The sequence below is a fragment of the Cydia fagiglandana genome, chromosome 1 (assembly GCF_963556715.1).
Source record: "Cydia fagiglandana chromosome 1, ilCydFagi1.1, whole genome shotgun sequence".
Classification (NCBI taxonomy): domain Eukaryota; kingdom Metazoa; phylum Arthropoda; class Insecta; order Lepidoptera; family Tortricidae; genus Cydia; species Cydia fagiglandana.
The window spans coordinates 17,422,171-17,446,739 of NC_085932.1; the positions used below are offsets into that span (position 1 = coordinate 17,422,171).

Consider the following 24,569-nt stretch of genomic DNA (forward strand, 5'->3'; position numbering starts at 1 on the left):
ATCGTGATTCTGAATAGGTACTAATCGCACTAAAACATGTAGGTACTTATACGTACATACTTTATTCCTCTATCAACAGAGTTTTAAGTAATAAATATGGTCCCATGCGACAAAAAATATACTAAAATGTTTTAAATATTGACTGGTTAGAAAGAATAGGTACCTATAAAAGAGTCGAGATGGTAAAAGAAAAGATTATTAACAAATATAGGTGTAACCTTTAACTTATTCTTTAGCAAAAATAAATAATGGGCTATTACATTTTTTAACAATCTTAAAATTTATGACGGCCTTGATTTTAATTCCACTTTCTTGCAAGATGATCCAGTTAGGGTTGGAGAATTTGAATTCAAGTACCAAGTACCAAAGTAATACCAAACGCTTTCAAACAAAGAAATTTATTGAAAAAAATAACCTGAGCGGTGGTCGTGGTAGTACTGGTAGTGTAGTGTGTAGTAGTCGGTTAATAACATCGAAATAATCGGTTAAAATTAAATACTAAGATTACTTGAATAAGTATCAAAACCGTGCTATTTGACAACTGTAGAAAAATGTAATTGTAATCTATTCATCCATTCAATAGACTTTTCCATTTTGTCAGGGAGCTCAGGGAAATTACACGAACTAAGTATTTTCATAATATGTTGCTGGCTCAAGTGCAATAGATAAGGACGTTTCCATCTAATAGAAACCTTCTTATGGCAGAAGACGCATAAGGACCTACATATATAAATAAATGACATTAAAGGTCAATATCATCTTTCTTTGGCCAAGCTATAGTTACAGTTCTTTTCATTAAAATGGTGCAAATTATCTTTCTTTGTAATCAATTGGAACAAAAAGTTAGATTTTTCTTTTAATTATATCTTCGATAAATACATAATAAATACTAAGTGGTGCGAGCGGGACTTGAACACCTCACCTGTTTGGCCTCGTGATGGTGTAGTATAAAATACTATTGAAAGTTCGGGAGCCATAGTGGAGCTCCCTGTAGCTGAATCGGTTAAGAGGATTGGCTCCGGTGAAGCCAAGGTTGCGGGTTTAACTCCGGCTAAAATTACACTACACCTACGTATTTGTATATTTATTATAAAAAGTAGGTAGGGGAAAAAACTTCGCACAACTCAAATGTATTTGTGCACAAGCCCTAAGATATCCCCTAATATTTAATTATTTATTAATAATAGACGTACCTATTAATATTTTTACACAATTTTTTTGACGGGTTATAATGGCGGACGAATATCTGAAATGTCAGCGTATTAAGAATTAGTTCGCTTATAATTTTGTTTTTTTCTTTGCAAGTGTGATGAAAAACATTGTGTGCAACTCCGGGGGTAAAAATATTGCAAACTCGTTTCTTTAATTCATGGACTATGGAAATCTCTGGACCTCGTTTGCAAAATTTAATTTCGTTGCGCAATGTACAATTATTCGGTGCCCACTTATCGCGTCGCGTCGTTGTATTTTATTGTTGCCTATCTGGCACGGTGGTAGTCACTGTAAAGAGTCCTCTCGCCTGGTGTTCTTGTCATGCCACAGCGCCAGTTACGACAAAAGCTACAAGAGTTTGTGAACCTCTTCATGAAGCCAAGCGCAAGCTACGGGCGCCGCCAAAAAACAAGTTAAGTAACCAAATAAGTAACTTTTTTTATTTGTTTACTCATTTTTGTTGTGGTTTTGTTTGTGCTTTGTTTTTCATATCCTATTTAATGTTTAAGATGCAAGATGGTGATGGAACTTGACTAATAGTGACGGCATACATACGCATTTCTAAAAGATACTAGGGTGTCGATGGTCTGCATTTGTGGAATTCACCTGCCGTCCAAAAACGAGAAGTGCAACGTTACGTATATTATTCAAGTAACATACCTACTCTTCATGGTGAATTCATGTTTCGGTGGCCGGCCTCAGATCACGATACGATGTACCTAACTAACATAATCAGATTAATAGGAAATAAAATTGTTAATAAAATAAATTCGTGGTTCATTAATACCATTCTTCCCCAGACATACATTTAAAGGGTATATATTTTATCACATAATGCTTTATCATCTAAGTGGCTATATACAAAGTGAATGTCTTCCTTGGAAACTATTTCAAATGCAAACCGAATCGTAATCCCATTTTTTATTTCAGATTTGGAGAAGCCAAGGATATCATTGAAACAAATAAGAATGCACCGGCAGTCTCCCGGTAGCCCCGAAGACGGCCATCAGAAGCGCGGGCGCAACTCGAAGGAAGACCTCATCACTTCGCAATCGGATGTCAAGTCTGATCATACTGCGTCAGACCAGGCTGATGTCGGTGGAAGAGCTGATGCGATACCTTTATTTGACCCAGAAAATCCAGAATTATTAACACAGGAATGGATTAGCAATATTGATCATCTCGGTTTCAAATACAATTGGTCGGACACTGTGAAAGCCTTTTACATGCAAAAGAGGTTAACTGGAATAGCTAAAGATTGGCTCTCGTCAATACGTCACAGTGACAGTTTGACCTGGCTCGAATGGAAAAACAAATTGTTAGAAGCCTTTCCTCCTCGGAGAGTAAGCTACCTGGATCTCCTGCATTGGAGGTCGAAAATGATAATAGAAGATAAAAGTAAAATAAAAGCGAACAGCGTGCACGAGATGAATGCCAAAAGAGCATACGCTTGTCTTATTGAAGGTTGGCCTTTACAAATGAAGACTCCAGCTCATTGGGGCCACTACGACAACGGGTACGATACGCAACACTCTTTACATCCCAATTACTTATACCTCGCAGATAGGGAAGACTCTCGAAATAACGGTCCGCAGATTCGACCGATAAATTTAAATAAAGCTGATCATAAATTCCGCATGAGCAGATATGACGCGATCAGTCCAGATGAAGAAAGGAGAGGATCCTGTTGTTGTAATGACGATAAGGCTTGTATGCTAAGTCGTTGTTCAACAATTAGGCAAAATGAAATGAGACCATCGTGTATCATTCAACGCAATCAAATACCCGTTGACAGAAGCTGGCATCAGCCGTGCTCTACATTAACGTCTAGCTCCTCCTCGCCGTCGATTGCAAACCCGGCACCAGATTACTCAAATGACCAGGTAAAGAATTCTTTCTGTAATAAGAACAGGCAACTTAGGCCCTCAGCACACGCGTAAGCGTAAGAGACGCGTAAGCGTATCGTAAAAATGTTACGAGTACGAGATGCGGCGTAGAATTCTGGGTAGCAAGCGTCGCGTAAGCGTAATCGTTCTACGTAGGTCACTCGATAAGTTTTGAGATACAGAAAAACTATTCAAGATATTAGCACTATTTATATTACATTTTTTCAAAATACTCTATCGTTCTATATTCAAAGTTCCATTCATCTAAACCAACTTTGAAAACATTTTTGCCAGTCTTGATCCGATAGGGCAGAAATCGCAACTTCATCAGTTTGTTAGAGCAAACGCGGGATCTAACGACAACAAAGCTTCCTCACTCCAAGATATTGATGTAGGATTATATTAACGCTCCCCGAATTGACCGCTAGGATCTTCTCTATGTCCTTGTATGTTATTCGTGGATCTTCTGCACCAACATTTCAGTAGTCCACACGTTTTCTGCAGTTACTGCTGTTTGCGGGCGATCACTTCGGTGGTCATCTTCGAGGCTGGTTTTACCCCTTTTTAATTCGTTGAACCATCTTAAAACTGTTGCCCGTGAAGGAGCAGAATCTCCTAACGCTGACTGCAATCGTAGCAAACATAATTGTTCAGATAAACCAAATTTAAAATCATAAAATATCATAGCACGCAAATGTTCGCGGTTAAGTTCCATCGTTTCAAAGAAAAAACGCGGGAACCGTTTTGGAAAAATGACTGTAACATATTCATTTTTTAAATTGGAGCGAATCGGCAACTTGTGTTCTATTTTGAAATAAATTTGCTTTTTAAAAACATATAATTCAGGTGCATTCCATTTTCGAATTTCGAGCATCTCAAAACTTATCGAGTGACCTACGTATTTGCATCAAATTTTTAAATAAAAAAAATATAAATTCGTTTTTTTTTTTGGTTCAATGTTAATAAGTAGGTAAGTGCTTAATAAAAGTAAGTAAGTGCTTAATACAATTATACAGTAGGAGAGCACACAGGCAATCTTCAGGGAGGACAACTTTCATTTATAGAGTTGAGTGGTCTTACTAACCTTAATATAGTTTTATTAAGTATAATCTTAAAAATACGACTTTACAGAAAAATATTGCACAAGCATGGCTGTCGAAATTATAGCTTCCCAGAATATCTACAGCCAATTTATCATAATCAATAGGTATCAATATTCCTGCCTTACCAGATACACTAGTTTAGTTAGGCTAGGTGATATACCGGGTGTGGCCTGTAACACGAGCAAATAATTTAAACATGGATTGTACTCGTCAAACGGTGACACTTTTGTTCAACAACTTTAAAAAATTATGAAGTATTTAGACTTCCTATTTTTCATACAAAATAAATATTATCTTCAATGGACGCCATCCCTACGCCATATCATTGTGATTGACGTTGCTTGTCACACCTTAAACGTAACAAAATTCGCAATACATTGCGTCTTAGAATAAACTTTAAAGTGTATTAAAAATCAAACCACGAATTATTTTTAAAAGTCGCTGAACAAATGTTGATCAGTGTGAGGAGTACAGCCTACAGTTAATTTTTTTGCTCATATTACAGGCCACACCCGGTATGTAACTTGTTAATAAAGTAACTTTTTTTCTTTGTTCCAGGACTCGCGCGAGCCTAAGAATCTGACTGTATGATATTAGTATTAGTCTAAATTATAAGTTTATATTACTGCACACAAACTACTACCACTGTTGTGGTAACAAACTACACTAGAATTATACTATGGGTAGGGTAATACCTAGACATTAAACGGCTACAGCTACGAGGAATTTCCGTAAAGTGGATCAGCATTACCTAGTTTGAAAAAATAGTAATTCTCTACCACATCACAGATATTAAAATTATGTAATTCGCATAATGGGATAGCGAGAAAATGTGGGATATATTCGTAATTTCAAGATTATTTTTCATCTTTTACCATTACCACAGAGAACACCTAAAAAAAAGAGATTCGTTGGAGATTTTGGAGTGATAAGTAACAACTTGGTGGTAACAGCTGGAAATAACCCGGTAATGTGGGCGTGGTGGTAACAATTTGGCAAAGTTAACGGTACCATATGTTTTTGATACATGGAAACAGATTGTTTATTGATTAGGTAATTAATGGATATAAAAATCCTTCAGTCATTAAATATAAGTTAGTTAAGCAAATTGTATTTGCGTTTCAATTTGTATAAGTATAGTACGGCTCTTCTCAGGTGAATTTTTCGCTTCAAGCCTTAATCTTTCAAACAAAGGCCATTGTCTCTATTATCCCAAAGCCGCTAGCTACCGCGTTAGCACGCGCCAGAACAACATTCATATTGAAAAACAACCGGTATCGTCATAGTATTAAGGTTCAAATTTAATGTCACTGATATTCTAGATATTACGTTTTGGTAGTGTAGGACGATAGACCGTCCCGAAGCGATACGGCACTCATATTATTTTGATACTTTATAGTTCGTTTTTTTTAGCATTAGAAAGAACTCCGCAGAAGCAAGCGTGCAGTTTTTATCAGGCTTGTTAATTGTTAATAATTATTGAATTATCTAATGTAGCATGGTCAATACATATAATTTACTTCAAATTGTTACCGCTAAAAGTACCAGATTTACAACCACAAGCGAACTTCTGCGAAGTTCTTTCTAATGCTAAAAAAAACGGACTATAGTGTGGTGTTAAAAATGAAACACGGTTATTTATGATAAAGCGTTGTATATAAATATAAATTGTAAGTATCCATTGAACTTAAGAAAGGCCCGTTACAATAGATCGACTGGCTCATGCAACTTATTTATACAACAAAAAAAATGCTATCGGGTTTTTTACTCTTGATGCCAAACGCGAAAATGTTTCGTATAGACTGCTGCGTGTAATTAAAAAATGAAATTGGCTCGCCGATCCCACTTGATTGACAATGCAATATTATGGTACCATCGAGCTGATCTGATGATGGAGACAGGAGGTGGCCGTAGGAACTCTGTGATAAAACAACGCAACCTAATTGTGTTGGGGTTTTTTAGAATTGTCTTTAGTTGTCTGTCGTAAGAAAAGTACAGTCAGCGATAAAAGCTTGTACCAAAAATGAAATTTTTGCCAAAAACTTATTTTTCAAAAGTGTTTTTCAATAAAAAGATACGTCAAATTGTTTATCTTTTTTGACCGCATTCAATAAAAGGAGGTTCTCAGTTTGACCCGTATGTTTGTATGTATGTATGTATGTTTGCCCGCGATTATCTAATGCTGAAAAAAACTAACTTTAAACTTCTCGCGTCGAATGATGGTCCCTATAACAGTTGATTTTTATATGTAGTAGCGTAAAATTAAAGAGACTCGAATGAACTGTCATATTAGGGACCTTCTCTTCGGGATAGGGATCTTGATCCAATTCGCCTCGGTCTCCTATAATATTTGTTACTAATAAAACCGAGTTAATTATGCCCACCGGGGTAAATTATGCTAAGAATTAAGATACCAATGTGCCTAGACTGGAGTCTCAAAATATAAATATTTCACGTTCAATAGGTAATTGAACTAAGTGTACATATGCAATAGGTACACATATTATGTATAGGTACAATCTACTCGTATTATTATTAGTTTTATCAGGAAATAACATAAAATGTAAAATATACTTTGGTAGTTAAAACGTTGAAAGCGCTTGTTATGTTATAGTATAGAATATATATTTGTGCATATACAAATATAAAAAAAAAGATTTTACGAATAAAACCAAGCCTGCTGTTAGTAAAAAATCTCATCATTTCAAAAGGTCTCTCCCACTCCCTCTCGCTATAGATCTTATGAAATTCACACGGTCGCCGGGCACTTGCTAAAAAAATAATTTAAGAGTGTGAATATATGAAACTAAGAATATTTTTAGAAATTCGAGACTTGTGAAACGGAAAACTCAGCCCGTCCATCGGTTCACGACCTTCGCACGTCATCGGGCCCGGCCCAGAGGGCCTACCGCGAACCACGTTCGACGTGTTGCCACGCTGTCATACTTTTAAATTAGTACGTAAGTATGAGTGGGAGGCAGCACGTCGAACATGGTTCGCGGTAGGCCCTCTGTCCATGCCCCGCGTTCCGTTCGCAAGTGCCCGGCGGTGACTACCTGAACCTAGAATTGCGATCAAAACAAATTCGTTTTCATCACACTTGCGTAGTAAGCGAGCTATACTTGGTCAAGCAGATCTTGTCAGTAGAAAAAGGCGGCAAATTTGAAAAATGTAGGCGCGAAGGGATAGCGTCTCATAGAAAATTTGAATTTCGCGCCTTTTTCTACTGACAAGATTTGCTTGACCGTCTATATTTCACGCATGTGAGGTAAGCCTATTTTACTCCCACGGGAGTTATAACTTTTTTTTATTATGTCACTATTTAACAATTAACATATCGCGGGTGACAAGCAAAAGTCACTAAGTACTATCAAAAAATTAAAGTAACAATGCACTTTATTAAACTTGTAACACTGTTTATTTTCCAATAATTTCAATGGTGTTATGACTTTTGCTTGTCACCCGACGATATACGAACCAAGTACAGGTTTTAAGTAAAGTAATTGTTAAAAGTCAAGGTATAACATGAGGTTTACTAACTGAGGCTTGCTAACGTTTATAATTTTATTGTTTTGTTTATGTTTAAAAATATTTAATTTGATTAATTTCATAGGCGTTTAAAATATTTTTACACAATCTTCAATCGTGGCTGAATGCAGACCGGTCCGTGCCTTCGATGCCTATTAAATTAACTATTGTAGTCACAAAATGACAATATGGCGGACGAATGTCTGAAATGTTACGTTTACGTGTGTGTGTGTGTGTGTTATTTAATAATTATTTCTTTGCAAGTGTGATGAAAAACATTGTGTGTAACTCCGGGGGTAAGAATAAGAATACTGTTACTCGATTCAGCTTACTCGAGCCTGCGGCTGTCGTGAATAATAAATAGACTCTCGTACTGTCGACGTCAAAGATAATATGTTTAAATGTTTCGCCTTATTACAAAGGCATAAGGTTCTAAAGTGTAAACATATCTTTGACGTCGACTATTCAATAACTTACATACCCCCCACGTTGCACAACGTACCTGCTATTTCACCACTCCGCTTGTAAAGGCTCTCTTAAGAGTCCGCAGCACGCTCGACCTAATTTCACCTTCCCAAACAAACGGAGTTTCGTTCTCATTTCTCAAAAACTCTCTCTCAAAACTGCGTGCTTGATTGTGCTTTAAACATAAAATGAAATGACACACGTCTAACTATAAAAACTTGAAATTTTTAGCCCACAGGGAATAGAAAAGGGTGGTTGAATTTTGTATGGGGAATCAATAACCGCTGGATCCATTTACTTTAAATTTGGTATGTAGATAGTTTTTGTTATGGGGAAGGATATAGAATAGTTTTCAACCCAAAAGTCAGCGTAAGGGTGAAAAGGGGATGGAAAAGGGCGTTAGAGGGGAAAAAAGGGGGTTGAAATTTGTATGGGGAATCAGTAAAAAGCAGATTGTATAAAAAATGCACCCAGATACTTGTTTCAGGATTTCAATAATAATTTACCCCCAATCCTTTAAATGAAGAACGATTATCATAAGCAACTCACAAGAAATCTCACGGATTGCTTTTTTACAATGCGAGCCTTATGGTTTCGTCTTGGCAACATTTTACATGAAAATGTTTTTGGTGGGATTTCCTTATCCTATTAAGTAATACAAACAGTCTCAGAGCAATCCAGCTAGTGATTTTAAAATGACAGCGTAACTAAGTTTGTATGGAGATCCGAGCTTACAATTAACGAGTCCGCATCGTTAAGGCACTTGTCCCACCAAGAACGAGTAAGCGATTAACTATCGGCGATTTTCTCGCCCAAGAAACGAACAAAAGATTAGGATCCTGTGTTAGTAAATGAGACACATATACATATTAATAGTTCATCGCTGGCTGTTCACACTGCCGGCGAGAACACTCGCTCTACTAAGTAGTTTGTCGCCGCGATAAGATAAAACTAGCTTAGCGGTACTCGCTCGGCGATACTCGCTTCGTAGTTAGAACTCATGCAAGCTGCGAACTCATGCACCGCCCGAGCGAGTGACGCGAGTAATAGCCCGTCGCACTCGAACACTAGCCCATAGCCGAGCGACAAAACTATTGGAGCTAACACTCGCTTCTCGCTGCTCGCCCACTCGTTTCTAGTTTATCGTTCTACTCGCTTATCGCACATTGTCGGCGGTGGGACAAGTGCCTAATTGTTCAAAAGCAACGAAAAAGTTGCGTTTTATCCACATGTGTGGCAAAGATAATCGAATGCAAATTTTGAATTGTTTCCTTATGTTTTCTGGTAGAATTGGCTTTTAAATGATGAATTGGAATAATAAATATTTAATAATGATCATTTGGATTTATTTTGTTTGATATTTTACAGTAAGTATATTCCTCGCGTGTGGTGAAATTGACGAAAAATTTTGTGTTTCACTCGGTGGCAAAATTTGTTCAACCCTCGTGCCTACTTCTTGCTTGAATTTCAGGCATTTAAATCTTACTATTATAGAAATGAAAAAGAGTGGTTAATACCACTAGATTCCCAGTTTCTAATCGCTCGTATTTCAAAAATAGCATTTCGCCGTTTTTCCCTTTGATTAATATTATGTTGTGTTTCAGCTCCGGACTATCTTGCTAATATATACGCAAAACGCAGAGGGGCAGCCAAAAGCAGCACAAATACGAGTGATACTTTCGCGATGCCAAGTAGTAAGTTAAATTGTCACTTATACCTACAATGGTGCCTATGAGGAACCTGAAGGATTTTAACCACGCATTCCTCCATATAGAGCCAATTATCGAAATCAAAAAGGCGTTTTAGTCTTGATGAAAACAATTTTTGAATGAAGTATATATGCGTTATAGAGGTATACGTTAAAATTCCTCGCAGGCATTGCAGTACGTGTTTACAATGAAATAGTGTAAAAAAATTTTTTTTTGTATTTTTAATATCCAGTAAGAAAAATGGGGACTAAGTTTGGATGGAGAAACGGTCGTGTTTTGTCAATGTGAGCCTTCATAACTTATATATCAGGCGGCTTAGCCAAGGTGGCAATCGCTTACGCTTCGTCATCGAATCGCTTGTGTCGCTCTATCACTCTTCTATATTAGTGTGATAGTGACAGTAGCATTTCGTTTACTACGGAGCGTTAGCGATTGGCATGTCGTCTAGGGGCCTGGTCCGAAACTTTTGAACCATCCCTAGAGTCAAATCAAAAAAAGTCATAGCGGATTTGATAGCCCACGCAGTGTAAGCGTTTTTTATACGTCATAATTTCATAGAAGTTTGACGTTTAAAATAAAACTTGCACTGCGTGGGCTATCAAATCCGCTGCAGACTATTCTTGGTCTGACTCTACCTACCCACAGAGGGCCTCTTGCCTTGCCTTTAACCTAAAGTACTTTGCTCGAGCTAATTCAATAATTTATTATTTATTTTTCATTCAGCAAATTGTCTTGTTTTTAGCGTCAAGTCAGGTGCCGCCATTTTCAACAAACCAGACCAGAATGTCTTCTGCCAAATACCAGGTAGGTACCTAGAGAATAGATGGGCCGAACAGGTATTCGGTATTCTATTCAGCATATCGGTAAGGTTTCCAATGTTCGTATTCGGCCGAATATTCGGCAAATATTTTTTATTATGTTTGTTTTGTGTTTTGTGCTGTGCTCCCTTCAAGTAGGTACTCTTTTCTATCGGGTTACGTTTTCCCGTTGATATTAAAACACATTATGAGACAATGTTAAATCATGGTTCAATCCATAGGATGTCTTGATTATTTGGAGTGTTGAAAATGTGTCTGAGAGTCCCTTGCTTTTATTTAACTTGCCCTGTTAGTACTTTGATAGTGTGGATCAAATCAATAGGTAATAATATTATATAAATGACGTCTTACTAGTTTTTGCACTGAATCCTAAATATAATAATATGCAGTAGAATTCACAACCTCCCTATGTCTTTGGTTTAATATTAAATTGGATAAAAAACAAACAGGTATGAAATGTGTCTATTACGTTTTTCAGGAATTTAGTCCACTTATTGAAGAATCTGACCTTAGTGCATTTAACGAACATGACCAATACGTCAACAATGCCCGCAGCTACAGGCCACTTAACTCGAGCAACATTCGGGGAAATGATGTGATATCCATCGTTGATAACAGCCAAGGAAATGACACGGATAATATAAACGGAAATAAAATGACCCCTAACACATATGCTAAAGTGGACACTCGCATGCCAAAGCCAAACCTAAAAGCTACGGTACTACCAGGACCAAATACTGTCACACAGGGGTCATACATATTTTCGGCAAGAATTCCGCCAGGAACAAAAGTAAAACGATCGGTCTCCGAGCACAACCGTGGCAAGGCAGACTCTGACGAACTAGCGCCAAAACGTGAAAAGGTGACGACACCCGAATATCTTGGCTGTGATGCGTCGCCTGCATATATTAATACAAATAACCTGTTCCATACTCCAAACATGCAAATACAGAACCATGAAGCGCCAACATCAGGAGAAGAAAGGGTCTTCCAAACATTAATCAATGACATCTTGACTGATCCATGCTCCAAGAGTATTTTCGACGCAGTATTCAGTAATGTGTATGAAGCAGAAGCCTGGCATGAAAATATTAATTCATCTATGACTGCTGACCCTAATAACATTAATCATAATAATTTAGACCAGAATAATATTGGCTATAGTATTCATAATGATGAAGTATCAATTAATGACAATTATAACTTAAATGAAAATATCGCCCATAATTTTATACCTAACAATGTTGGTCACAACCTACATATGAATAATGATGATTATCAACACAATGTTGCAGAAATAGTTGCAGACTTAAAACGCGGGCTTAATGTAAGCGAATAATAAATTATTAATAATAGTAGTCTTTTGATTCCTAACAATCTCACATTTTCTAAAAAAATATTTCTGAAAAAAAATTATATGATATATGTCGCAGTCAGATCGTATAATCCGCCGTATTACATTATAGTAGGAGATCCCACATATATGGTCGACCTTCACCAATCTGTCTGACGGATGAAACTATGAAAATATGTTCCAGAACATAAATAAATAGGGTTGCCTAAAGAAATATGGTCAAGGCTATTTTTAATAACTACTTATATGAAAAAAAATTTTTTTCGGAGGATTTCACCGATTTGTCTGACGAACGAAATAAGTTTCAATGGAAAGTATACAACTTGTACAACATAAATTAACTAGGTTGCCTATCTTTTTCCGGTCACTATTATGTGGTTTCCGTGTTTAAAGAGGTGATTTTATATCGATATTTGCACTCATCTGTCTGACGCTTGAATTATACATCAAAATTATGGTAATTTTATTGCAATTACAATGGTATAGGGTTGCCTGCGAAAATCCGGTCACAAATAAGGGTTGCCAGGCTTTTAAATAAAATAAGAAGGGAAGACTTTCAGCGATAACTCATAACATAAACGGCTTACTGTTCAAACTTGTTTTAATTTTATTTTATTGAGTTTTATAAGCACTATTTTCATGATTTTTTTCATATTTTTTGGACAGATGGTTCAAAAGTTAGAAGGAAAAACCTTTCTTTTTTCTTTCTAAACGATTATTTACGCAATGTTTCACTTTATCAAGAAATGTTGTTTAAAGACCCCTATTTCTTTTGAAAGGCCTATCCAACGACATCCCGCACTATAAGGTTGAAACGATAAAAAAATTGTCACATATATTTTGTTTCTTTCAAAGCGATTATTTCCGAAAATACTCACTTTATCAAAAAATGTTCTTTTAAAACCCCTATTCATTTTGAAAGACCTTTCCAACAACATCCCACACCATAGGGTTGACACGAAAAAAAAAATCCTCACGTACATTTTGTTTCTTTCAAGGCGATTATTTCCTAAAATATTCACTTTTTTTCGCAGGCATCCCTATACTTACGTATTTACAATATGATTACCATCATTTTGATGAATAATTCAAGCGTCAGACAGATGAGTGCAATTATCGATATAAAATCACCTCTTTAAAGACATAATAGTGGCCGGAAAAAGATAGGCAACCTAGTTGTTTATGTTGTAAAAGTTGTATACTTTCCATCGAAACTTATTTCGTTCGTCAGACAAATCGGTAAAATTTGCGAAAAATTTTTTTTTTTCAAAAATTTATTAAAAATAGCCTTGACCAATTTTCTTTATTTATTTCGGCTATCCGTATTAAAAAACAGGGGCGTTTTGAAATGCGGCGGTTCGACGATTAGCCGGATTGTCATTGCGATACGTTCTTCAATAAGGCGGCTTACGTTTAGCCGCATCGTACTACTATTTTAGATAGTAGAGTGACCAGTTCTTTCGATCGCCTACGTAAGCGGAGTTTGACAAAGTTTGCAATTTAATTTATTTTTACCGCACTAAGTACATGTGTTTCTTTTCCAAAACATTTCCTTCAGAACTTAAATGCGGGGCTCCTATTTCTGAGCGGTTTGCCCTTCGGGCATCTGAAGCTACCTAACGAACCTAACCTACTTACCTACGCTTTTTTCCCCAAAGTGTAATGTTTTCACGGATGTCTCACTAAATCAATAGGTATAGTCCGTTTTTTTTTAGCATTAGAAAGAACTTCGCAGAAGTAAGCTTGTGGTTCCAAATCCGGCACTTTTAGCGGTAATAATTTGAAGTAAATTATATGTATTGACCATGCTACATTAGATAATTCAATAATTATTAACAATTAAGAGCCTGATAAAAACTGCACGCTTGCTTCTGTGGAGTTCTTTCTAATGCTAAAAAAAAATGAACTATAGGTAGGTTAGGTTCGTTAGGTAGCTTCAGATCTAGTTAAGTTGCGAAGGAAATGTTTTTTAATAAGAAACAGTCCGACGAACTCCAGATTTGATGGACACCCCAGCGTTTGTCAGGCAGCGCCACGTGTTAAAAATGGGAACTAAAAACTGTCAAAGCGGCGGCTAATGACTCGCTGTATTACATTACGGCTAGCCGTGTTGAAGAACGTATGGCGCCGAATACATTCCGGCGGATTCTCATTCAGCCGCATTCAATACGGCTAATCGTTAAACCGCAGCATTTCAAAATTTTCAAAACGCCCGTTTTTGAAAACGGCTAGCCGTAATGTAATACGGCGGATTATACGATCCGACTGCGACAGAGTGACCAGTTCTTTCGGTCGCCCACGTAACCGGAGTTTGACAATGTTTGCAATTTAATTTATTTTTACCATGCATGGTCCCACCGCACTACATGTGTTTCTTTTCTAAAACATTTCCTTCACAACTTAAATAGACGCGGGGCTCCTATTTCTGGGCGGTTTGCCCTTCGGGCATCTGAAGCTACCTGACGAACCTAACCTACTTACCTACCTACGCTTTTTTCTCCAAAGTGTAATGCTGCGATCATATATAACTAAGGATACCGCCTTTAGGAACGTTACCGTTCAAATTCTCGGGCCAAATTAGCACACATACACAATTACGCCTACATTCAAATAAGACGACGCGTTTACAGAGCCTGTAATCAAAGCTGGTAAACAAAATAATAGTCATCTTTATTACACTAATGGTACATAGCTAAGTGTAGATGAAATGCATATAATGTCAATAACTACCAATCAGCGACATTAATCCGCTAATAACCTTCTTGCTGTACGTACTGGCCGCTGAGAGTTCGCGGTTCATATTTGATTAGAATATGACTTGGACAGGGATAGGTTTATGCCATACAGTGAAGAACCAGTCAAATAATTCACGTATAATAATTTAATGCAGATTAAAAGATAACTAGTTAAAATGTTGTTATGACATGACAGACTAACTCAACATAAGTAAACATATCATTGTTGTATAAATGTATTCCGCTATAATAAGTATTTTGTATATTTTATTATCAATCTGCATGGCAGTGCGAAGTCACGTTCAGGTATAGTCTGTCCGTTTTTCTAATATCAAGTACGCCATAGTAAATGTATGGCGAACTTGATCTTAGAAATAGGACTGGCTATACAGTCTGCAAAATTTACATGGGTACACGAATCGGGTCAAAAATATTTTGAACAGGCGGAGTCACAATAAATCCCCACTTTCAGTTCAGAATATTTTATATGTATATAGCCGGTCAAGCAAGTTTGTCAGTAGAAAAAGGTGCAAAATTAAAATTTTGTATAGGACCACAGCCGTTCGCGCGCTTACTTTTTCTAAATTTGCCGCTCTTATAATATTTTAAACTTTCGCGTTTTGAACACATATTAACTCACATTATACGAAACGAAACTGATTTACGTCGGTAAATCAAGGTAATTGAATATAATTCGCGTTAGACCCGTCTATAATGTGAGTTAATATGTTTGCCGCTCTTTTCTACTGACGGAAATAGCTTGAGAGAGAACCTACATAAATGTGACAGTTGAGGGTGGATTCAAATGATCAACATTTTCAGATAATGTGTGTATTTGTTAAATTAATTCAGTGAAAGCATGATAGGAAAAATGTATCTACATATAGGAGACCGGGTATGATTATCTCACGGGTTATATCTCATGAATAGAACATATTCTAGATATCTTGCCAGGCATCCACTCAATTTCATGTCTCTCTAATTGGACAGCTTTTTTCCATAGTTCTCTGCGAATAGCATCTTGTGGGAATCTGAATGGAAAGTAATGTAAAATGACAATACCAAATTTGATTATTAATTTGAAATAACTAGGTAGTTTTTTTATAGCTCCATCTCATGAAATAAAAAAGGAAAATACAAATCTGTAAGAAGGAATTTATTACTACATTTATAATTATATAGAAAATACCTAAACCAAACACAAGTTAATAAAATAGTCTACTTCATTTAGCATAACACCATCCCTATTATCCTCGCAATTTAAAAAGTCGTATGTTGTTATGAAAGTCGTATGCAGTTGTTACGTTTTAGCTTAGCACGGTAGTATTGAAAACAAATCGTCATGTTTTTTCCAAATTCTACTGAAGTTATCTGTTTACTACAAGTGAAAAGTGATTCCACTGTCCTTGGTATGAACTAAAATAACTTCTGCACCACTTCACGACACATGAATATATTTTTAATTACAAAAAAACGTTGTTTTTATAAATCAATTTAGCCATTTGTCACTGACTGTCATCTCGGTCGTACTGAGATTGCCAATCGAGCAGTTCGTAAGTACCGCCTATCGCGGGGTAGTTTGCGTTGGGTCATAATTGAGCGGACAGAATACTTCCATGTATAGCATTTCGCTGGTGTAATGTTTTCACGGACGTCTCACTAAATCAATAGGTAGGTAGGTTAGGTTCGTTAGGTAGCTTCAGATGCCCGAAAGGGCAAACCGCTCAGAAATAGGAGCCCCGCTAAGCGGGGCTCCGTCTAGTTAAGTTGCGAAGGAAATGTTTTTTGAAAAAGAAGCAGTCCGATGAACTCCAGATTTGATGGACACCCCAGCGTTTTTCATAGTTTGACATAACAACAACTACGTCAGGCAGCGCCACGAGTGTTAAAAATGGGAATTAAAACCGCCAGCTTTTGTGAATCGACCTGTACTTTTACGTAATATTGCTAAAAAGTATTATACGGCATATAACTATATCCCTAGGGATATAACTATACCTCCGCCGCACCGCTGCACTCCTACCTACAATTATTTCACTAAACTTAATCCAGTAATATAACTATATCACTAAACTAAAGCCGTATTATAGTTATATACCTAGTAAGATAGTAATGAATCGCTTTCGTATAATTATGTTACGCCATATAATTATATCCCTAAGGAATATAACTATAATACGTCTTTAGTTTAGTGATATAGTTATATTACTGGATTAAGTTTAGTGAAATAATTGTAGGTACCTAGGAGTGCGGCGCGGCGGTGCGGCGGAGCCGGCGGAGGTATAGTTATATCCCTAGGGATATAGTTATATGCCGTATAGTACGTATTATAATCATATTCCTAGTAAGATAGTAATTGTAGGTAGGAGTGCGGCGGTGCGGTGGAGGTCTAGTTATATCCCTAGGGATATAGTTATATGCCGATGCCGTATAGTACGTATTATAAATATTATAATCATATTCCTAGTAAGATAGTAATATGTGACGTCCCACGGGTAAAGGTACCTTATGGCGGTTGGCGCTTACGCTATTATTAACGCCGCTCCAATATTATTGCGGCGCTATGAGACGTAAGCGCCAGCCGCCATAAGGTACCTTTTTCCGTAGAACGTCACATATATAATATTTTACGTAATATTGCTAGAAAGTATTACGAGTACAACTCATTGCAACCAATAAAGTTGATTTTGTAATAAAAATAAAAACGAACATACTTACTGTTTTCCTATCTTACTAGGAATATGATTATAATACGGTATTTGACTAAACTAATGTGGTTAACTGGTTATAAATCTGCCAGGGAATCAAAGAAAACAGATAGTAATATCTTACTAGGAATAATAATAATAATAATAACCCCGCGGGGGCAGCTTGTGGCGAGCTGACGGTGAGTGGCGACACCGCGGACCCCTATTCCAGAGGGCCCTGTCATCTGGCCCTCGCCTCTGTGCTTGCCTTCACCGGCCGGCCAGAGTGGAGTCGCAAGAGCGGGACCTATGCTCCAGGTTGGAAGTGTAAAATGTCATAACGCCGGCGGCCCTTGAACGGATTACCGGGATCTGGCTACCGCAGACTCACCTCTCGACAACCTCACAGCCGCTCCAAAGTGTTGCCCTGTTGTCGCACTGTGCGTGCGGCCATTGCGGGGCCCACTCAATGAGTTGGCGAGTCACCACCTGTCTTATACAATTTTGAGACTGATTGTCACGGCAGGTGTCCGCTAGTCTCGCCCATAGCCCATTATCCAGTCCATCCAACTTTCAAATCTATAGCCCATGACCTTAGTTCCCATCGCAGCACAAAAGTGCTGCACTGCAATAGTCTTTGCACCTGGCGGGGACCATCTCTTTATGTATCACATTGTGCGTTCGGGGATAGTATCCGCCACGTGTATCCCTTGCTTTTAGATTAAAGTGTCTTAAAGGGCCTCTGCGCTGTTGGCTTCGGCCTCACGTACGCCTCCCAAAGGTCCGGGACCCCATGGTCCCGAGATATGGAAAAGAAATAATAATAATAAAATGCTTTATTGCACACTACAAAAGAAATGGTACAAAAGTATGAACAGGTACAAATATGTAGGTAACAACAGGCGGACTTATCGCTAAACAGCGATCTCTTCCAGACAACCTTCAGATAGTGAGAAGGCGAAACAAATTCAAGTTAACGGGTGGTGCGAAAATAAAACAAATAATAAAAATAAAATAAAATACATATACTACAAATATAAGAAATAAAAATATACTACATTTATTACTATATAAACATTATATAAATAACAAATAAATATATAGATGACAAAGGAGGCTATAAAACAATAAGGAGTTAAAAAAAAAATGAAAAATTTATGAAAGAGACAAATAATGATTTTTTAAGAGGCTTTTAAAAATAGAGAGTGATTTAGCACGTTTGATATCAATAGGCAGAGCATTCCACAGCCGGACAGCGCGAAAACTGAAAGAGTTAATGTAAAATTTTGAAGAAGAAGGAGGGGGAACCAGTAGCAGATTTTGCGAGCAACGAATGGAGGAAAGAAATTTAAACTGAGTTTTGAGATAAAAAGGAGTATTGGGATGAAACAGCGTTACATACAGGAGGGAAAGAATATGTATGTTGCGACGGAAACGGATAGGCAACCACTTAAGCTGCGAACGAAAGCTTGATATATGATCGAATTTGCGCAACCCGAAAATATGGAATATGATTATAATACGTACTATACGGCATATAACTATATCCCTAGGGATATAACTATATACCTCCGCCGGCTCCGCCGCACCGCCGCACTCCTAGGTACCTACAATTATTTCACTAAACTTAATCCAGTTATATAACTATATCACTAAACTAAAGACGTATTATAGTTATATTCCTAGTAAGATAGTAATAAATCGCTTTCGTATAAATTATGTTACGACATATAATTATATCCGAAGGGTTATAACTATATAACGGCTTTATCTATCTTACTGCGACATATATATAATATAATTACTTCTCGTTAAACCCATACTTAACCTACCTACCTATAGTACCTAATTATTCTCGTAATATATGTGGGTATAAACATGGCAACCACATGCATAATAGTAACCAGGAAAAGATAGGCAACCTAATTGATTCATGTTGTATACTTTCCATTAGAACTTATTTCGTTCGTCAGACAAGTTGGTGAAGTTTAAGGATAAAAATATTTTTTATAAAAATTATTTAAAAATAGCCTGGACCATTTTTCTTTAGGCAACCTTATTTATTTAGGTTCAGAAACTTATTTTCTTTTGTAAAATATATGTTTCATCCGTGAGACGTATCAATGAAGGTTGGCCATATATGTATAACGTATATTAGACCAGTGCCCTGTTTATCAAAAGCTTGTAACTTGTAATACAAGTGAATGTCCCTTTCTAACAAAAGCTGTCAAAAAGGGACTTCCACTTGGATTATAAGTTACAAGCTTTTGATAAACAGGGCACTGACCTAGTTGAATTGGGAAAAGTACCCAATTACAGTTTGGTATTAATATAATTTAATATAATTTAATATAAGCCTTTTATTCAGACAAATTACAGTTTAAGAGTTTACATATTATTGTACATAACTTATCAAAATATATAATTTAACTCATTACTATTTCAGACAACATCGGTTTGGTCTGTATGCCGTTTGGCAAAGGCCTCTTCCATCCCTTTCCATTTTTCCCTGTCTCTCGCTAGTCTAGTCCACTGTCTCCCTGCGAATTTTACAATTTCGTCTTCCCATCTCATTTTTGGTGGTGCTTGTTTTCTTTTTCTATCTTTCAGGAACCACCATATTATGTGTTCCGTACTCCACATCGGATATCTTCATTGAGAGAGTAACGCGATCGTTGACCAATGATGCCGCTAGCGTCTATGTAGTCGCTCCGCCCCACGCCGTGACGTAGTTCCGCTTCCACTTCCTGCGAACCGTTGCTCGCTTCCCGCCACTCGCCACCGCCATGACATTGTTTCGTCGACCGTCTTGACCGATGGTCCGCAAATATTTTTTGCGTATATTTTTGCAGCATGGTGCTTTAACATTTCCGATCCAAAGCTCGGTCGATTAAATAGTGAGATATGGCAGAGATCGCCACTATTAGTCTTTTGGCGGTCTCGCGATCGAAGTCATCGAACGGTGCTTTTCGATTCTACCCACTTTTTTCTTGCTAAATTAATTTTCACATTCCATGCTGCTAAAATCGTTACCGTTAACTCGCATTTTCGAGATCGAAGTAGGAAGTGCGTCAGTGGTTTTTTGTTAACAAGTGGTAACAAGTCGCTCCGCATCGGAGAGGGAACGTGCGGTCATCGTGCCTGCGGCGGCGGGGGCGGCGCGGCGGCGGACGGCCTGCGCGCGCCGCTGCCGGGTGCCGCGCTTCGCTGATAAGGAGGTTTGGATTGTCTCGAACCATCCGGTGAGCCAGTTTAAGATATTCTAGAAGTTACTTCGTCACTCGCGGAGGGTTCTCAGGCAGTAGCCTGGGAGTACCTCGTGTTGTTAGTTGCGGCGCGACCGGGGCGCCCGTCCCCCGGCGCGGGGGCGCGGGCCCGGCGCCCGCCCCCGCCCGCGCGCGCCGCGTCTTTCTTCTGCTGTCGTCCAAGGTGACTCCGAGACACCGCGACGCTGCGGGCCACGGTGGGCGCCTCCAGTCCGCAGGACTCGGAGAGACGTCACACGCCCGCTCCTGTTACTGCAGTCGCGGTGCGGACGCCTCCAGTCCGCGGGACTCCGAGAGACGTCACACGCCCGCTCCTGTTGCTGCAGTCGCGGTGCGGACGCCTCCAGTCCGCGGGACTCCGAGAGACGTCACACGCCCGCTCCTGTTGCTGCAGTCGCGGTGCGGACGCCTCCAGTCCGCGGGACTCCGAGAGACGTCACACGCCCGCTCCTGTTGCTGCAGTCGCGGTGCGGACGCCTCCAGTCCGCGGGACTCCGAGAGACGTCACACGCCCGCTCCTGTTGCTGCAGTCGCGGTGCGGACGCCTCCAGTCCGCGGGACTCCGAGAGACGTCACACGCCCGCTCCTGTTGCTGCAGTCGCGGTGCGGACGCCTCCAGTCCGCGGGACTCCGAGAGACGTCACACGCCCGCTCCTGTTGCTGCAGTCGCGGTGCGGACGCCTCCAGTCCGCGGGACTCCGAGAGGCGTCACACGCCCGCTCCTGTTGCTGCAGTCGCGGTGCGGACGCCTCCAGTCCGCGGGACTCCGAGAGACGTCACAGGCCCGCTCCTGTTGCTGCAGTCACGGTGCGGACGCCTCCAGTCCGCGGGACTCCGCGAGACGTTACACGCCCGCTCCTATTGCTGCAGTTGCGGTGCGGACGCTTCCAGTCCAGCGGGACTCCGAGAGATCCGCGTGGCTCTGCGAGACGTCACACGCCCGCTCCTGCAGCTGCGGGCGCATCGCGGGTGGATCGCGCCAAGGTGAAGGCGGACCGCTTCTGCGTCCCGACTGCTCTAGCGGAAGGAAGGTAAGTTACGTGTAAGCAGTGGAAATGCTACGAGTACAGCGACGATCGCCGCGTTGGTTGCCGCCCGTCATGACGTCGCTGGTGACCTACGCGCCGGTGGTGGCCACCACGATGGCACCGCCGAGGGCAACAGCGTCGCCGTGATGATGTGTGCAGCTACGAGCCTAGCCATCGGCGCCTCCCGTGCCGGTAACGTCCGTCACGCGCACCGGCGCCTGTCGAGCTGGCCGCCACGACGGTGCCTCTCGCACCTGAGCCTGGCGACGGTGGCCGCCATGATGGCGCCGCCCGCTCGATGACGCCGCCTGCCCCCCGAGCTGGCCGCCACGATGGCGCCTCTCGCATTACGCATCGACGCGGCGGCGGCGGCTGCCACAATGGCGCTGCCCGCCACGATGATGCCGCCCGCCACGATGGCACCACCACCTGCGCACTGGCGCCTCTCGAGCTGGCCGCCACGATGGCGCCTCTCGCCTCACAGCAGTGCCTCTCAGACCAGCCAGCCAGACGGCGACCGCCTCATGCACCGGTGCCTCCCGAGCTGGCCGCCACGATGGCGCCTCTCGCCTCACGCACCGGCGCCTCCCGAGCCGGTGGCGGCGGCCGCCACGATGGAGCCGCCCGCCTCACGCGACAACGCCTCTAGAGCGGGCCGCCACTATGGGTCCTCGCCTCACGCACCAGCGCTTCCCGAACCAGTGGCGGCCGCCATGAGCCGCCCGGCCTCAGGCACCGGTGCCCCACCCCCCCCCCCCGAGCCGGCCGCCACGATGGCGCCCCTAGCTTCACGCACCGGCGCCTCCCGAGCGGCGGCGGTTGCCACAATCACGCCGATGCTGTCCACCGATGCTGCAACTACGACGATGTCGTCCCTTGCTCGCTGGGCGCCACAGTATCAGTTTTGTCCTGTCCACATGGTTCCATTGAGGTACGCAGGCGCCTATAGCTATGGTGCAGGTATAGGAATGGTATGGTACAGCACGAACAGACCGCTAAGCCTAACCGCTAAGTCTTGGTTTCGGTTAAAGAATCCTCCGGCGACGGCAGACAAGGTCGTAAAGAGCCCCGTCCTAGCGCGGCTCGACTGCCCGGAGTTGAAAGCGGTAAGATATGTCGATACTCAGAGGAAAATACGTCGTGTTCCCGGGCTTCATAAAGGTGCTGATCGACTTCGCTGTGTCGCTTCAAAGTTCCTACGACTTCTCGAGGCCATGGAGTGGTCCAACCGGAGAACAGCTAGCGACAAGGCCCTGTGCGACCGCTCCAAACCGAGGTGAAAGGCATCGAAAAGGTCTGCAGACTTCACATAATTATCTCTGCTTGCTCGCGCTCTCCAGCTTAAGTTCCGTCTTACAAAGACGAACTCGTGCGAAAAGCCATAATAAACAAAATGGGACAAATAAACCCGCTGCGCCTGAACAAGCTTGAGTTTCCGGTGCTAAGAGAAAGGGGCCAGGAGGACTCCAGCAGTTTCCATCTGTCTGTATTCGACTTTATCGAAACAGTTTTGTTACGCAAAGCGCCAAAATCGATTTTAGACTTGATTTCATCAGTTCGATTTCCTTAAAAGCATGCTACTAACTCGATGCCCTATACTAACTCGATATAGGGTGTCTCTTCGGATAAAGCGAATTAGACCATCACGCTCCTAGACATCACGTGGGACACGCGGCACAACACACCGATTGAAAGTTTTCTTTTTCACGACATACAGGCCTGCCTTGCTGCAGAGTTTCTCGCAGAAATGAGACTCAATGCCTTCTGTTCAGTCTCAAATTCGCAAACTTTAGTTCATGGAGGAAGGTGAAGCCTTCGCAGTCCCCAGCAACACGGAGCTGCCGAAAGCCTCGCACCACTTTCTTCCTCATCTTATGCAAGCAGTCCGTTACAATCTCCAATATTGGTAGACAATGTACGAGGTAAGGCCCTTTCAGCGAAGAGTAACCGTTAACGGGCCGCATCTGCAGCGCTGACGACAGAAGTGTAAACATACAACCGCACCGGTACAGTATACATAAAACGACGGCGACACTACATCCCTTCCGTTACTACGGCTGTCGCAAAAAACTGCTGATGCCAGCAGATCGTCTACAGGTCGCGCTGGTTGCTTGCCACTTGCCAGGTCGGTACAACCCCCGAGGGCGACGGTTTATCAAGAAGTCACTGCGCGCCCGAGTGGCAGCTGCGCCCAGCAGCCGCCGAGACTGTCTTCACCTGACAGGCGCCTTGTTGGCCGGCCTCCGCTTTCGAGAGCCCTCGCACTGTGCCACGGTATTTCTTAACAGACTCATTGAACTGCTACCACGACCTTTGACAGCTGCCTGTGAGACTTGGCATGGATGTCTCCACCTCCCAGCCTAGTCTGTGTACTGCGACGGCGTGATAAGGAGTCTTAAAGCAGCTGTGGTAAGCTTGCAATTTACTGGCGGTCCTAGTGAACACAACGTCAGACCGCCCTCCCTTACGAGTCAACGACCTTAAGAATGAGGCGTAGCTCCTGTCAGATAGGACGCTCCAACACCGAGCTGGCGAGATCAGGAGTGACATCCGCTACTGGCGTGACTGGCGCATGCATATAACATGCCAAGGTCTAACGCTACGTAGCGAACGAAACGCAACTGTCACTGTCTCACTAATATGGAAGAACCGGATATTCCCGATTCCGGTACTGTGTTTGTATAGAAAACAGTAACGGGAGCCCCTAGATCGTCCCCTTGTCTAGGCTGCATGTACGGCCACAATGTAGAAACGGTCTTTATGGTGCATCAAAAATAA

The 24,569-nt window shown here is 41.1% G+C and overlaps 1 protein-coding gene across 2 annotated transcripts in view; it reads left to right on the plus strand.

Annotated features, from left to right (window-relative positions):
• Positions 1-12,076, plus strand: part of LOC134665612 (transcription factor p65-like) — a 34,030-nt gene extending 21,954 nt beyond the window's left edge. Inside the window, exons 8-10 of one of the 2 annotated variants that reach the window (XM_063522579.1) lie at positions 9,799-9,888; positions 10,646-10,707; positions 11,200-12,076. In XM_063522579.1, coding sequence (XP_063378649.1) covers positions 9,799-9,888; positions 10,646-10,707; positions 11,200-12,060 — 1,013 coding nt within the window. In that variant the 3' untranslated portion in view covers positions 12,061-12,076. Of the gene's footprint in view, positions 1-2,142; positions 3,096-4,759; positions 5,592-9,798; positions 9,889-10,645; positions 10,708-11,199 lie in introns of those variants that run through there. The other variant, XM_063522585.1, reaches the window with a different exon arrangement.
• Positions 12,077-24,569: the final 12,493 nt, after the last annotated feature.